This window comes from Meleagris gallopavo, chromosome Z (assembly GCF_000146605.3).
Source record: "Meleagris gallopavo isolate NT-WF06-2002-E0010 breed Aviagen turkey brand Nicholas breeding stock chromosome Z, Turkey_5.1, whole genome shotgun sequence".
Taxonomy (NCBI): domain Eukaryota; kingdom Metazoa; phylum Chordata; class Aves; order Galliformes; family Phasianidae; genus Meleagris; species Meleagris gallopavo.
Window position 1 is genome coordinate 63,743,076 of NC_015041.2, and position 1,333 is coordinate 63,744,408.

Below are 1,333 nucleotides of genomic sequence, written 5' to 3' on the forward strand. Positions count from 1 at the left end.
TCACCATTATTTCTAGTGGCCAAACTTGCTGAAACTAAGTTACGCTAATGGTGAGGTTTTCCAGATTTCAGGGCCAGGTGCCTGAAACCAATTCCAGCAGAGCTGTTGGTCAGACGTGCTGGCACTAGAAAATAAACATGACAGTGAGATGAGGCCGATGGGGTGCTAATGTAAGAGTCAGAGATGCTTTTGAACTTCCTTTTTGGCTGCACGGTTCCTCAGCAAACAGTTACACCTGCCAATTCAATAAAAGCCACCCCTTAGATGCTGTGCTGTACAGCTGTGGAGCCTTTGCTCACAAGCATCTTGCTTGACAGTGTTCAGGGGAATTTAGCCAGCAAGACTTCAGGGCTGAGCTATAGGAATGGAGCTATCCTCAACTGTTGGACACAGAGAGAGTTCCTAAGTTGTGTTTCTGCAGGAACCAGGCAGTGCTAGGAACAAACAACTGCTGCCAAGAGCTCAGTGCAGCTCTTCCCTCACCCTGTACCACGCACGACTCACAGCATTCGCTCTTTTCTCTCTCTAGACAAAATGCAGCCAGCACAAGGAAGGAATCACCAGCTGGCTGTTGGTTTTGCTGCTTCAGGCGCAGAAAACCATCCTCTGGGACCAAACGCCACCTGCAGCACAATGCCAGGGAGCCCTCAGAAACAGAAGTCATAGTACTGGCAGGTAAAGGTGCAAATCCAGCTTTCAAAACCCTGCTTTTCAGGAACACAGAATTCAAGCTTGCAGTGCGCTTGTGTCTCCTTCTAGCGTTCAAGCCCCTGCCTAACAGCTTCAGTTCACCCCTGACCAAGAACCACTGTCATAATTCAACTTGTGAAAGTTTGACACTAATCCTTGTGTATCCTTTCTAGGTGAACCGAGCCCTTGCCAACCCACAAGATCCAGGGCAAGTAGCATTGATGCACTGCGTGCTTCCATCAGTGGAGAGCTCCTAGGAAGCACAAATCACTGCAGTTCGAACAGCAGTCTTCCAAGTAACATCAGTGATGGAGAGAAGGAGCTCATCCATGTTCATGTTCTGATTTCTCCAGGCTCTGCTGAGGATGCTGACCTGAGCCTGCCAGACACCGCAGTCACCAGCCTGGACTGTGACCCAGTGCCTCTGCAATGCAGCCCATACCAAACAGAGGCTGAGTGCTCCGACAGCAGCACCTCCGTGCAGGAGCAGGTCAGCATCAGTGAGGAGAAGCAGAGCCTCTTGGAGGGGGACTTACAATCAGCCCTCCAGTCCTAAGCACTGAGCAGCAACACTGAGAGCTCTGAGTCGCTCTCTCCATGACAAGAGAGGATGAGTCCCATCTTTATTCTGGACCTCTCACGC

General features: G+C 50.6%; 1 protein-coding gene across 1 annotated transcript; it reads left to right on the plus strand.

Moving 5' to 3' along the window:
• The first annotated feature begins 137 nt into the window (after positions 1–137).
• LOC109363789 (rho GTPase-activating protein 32-like) lies at positions 138–1,325 on the plus strand. Its single transcript, XM_019610249.1, has 3 exons — positions 138–143; positions 363–675; positions 864–1,325. Exons 1-3 carry the CDS (start codon positions 138–140, stop codon positions 1,244–1,246), a joined length of 702 nt encoding a protein of 233 aa, XP_019465794.1. The 3' UTR covers positions 1,247–1,325.
• Positions 1,326–1,333: the final 8 nt, after the last annotated feature.

Excerpts from the sequence above, each read along its gene's own strand:
- LOC109363789 (XM_019610249.1), top strand. Across the intron at positions 676-863 it reads AGAAGTCATAGTACTGGCAG|GTGAACCGAGCCCTTGCCAA; the intron begins GTAAAGGTGCAA and ends TATCCTTTCTAG.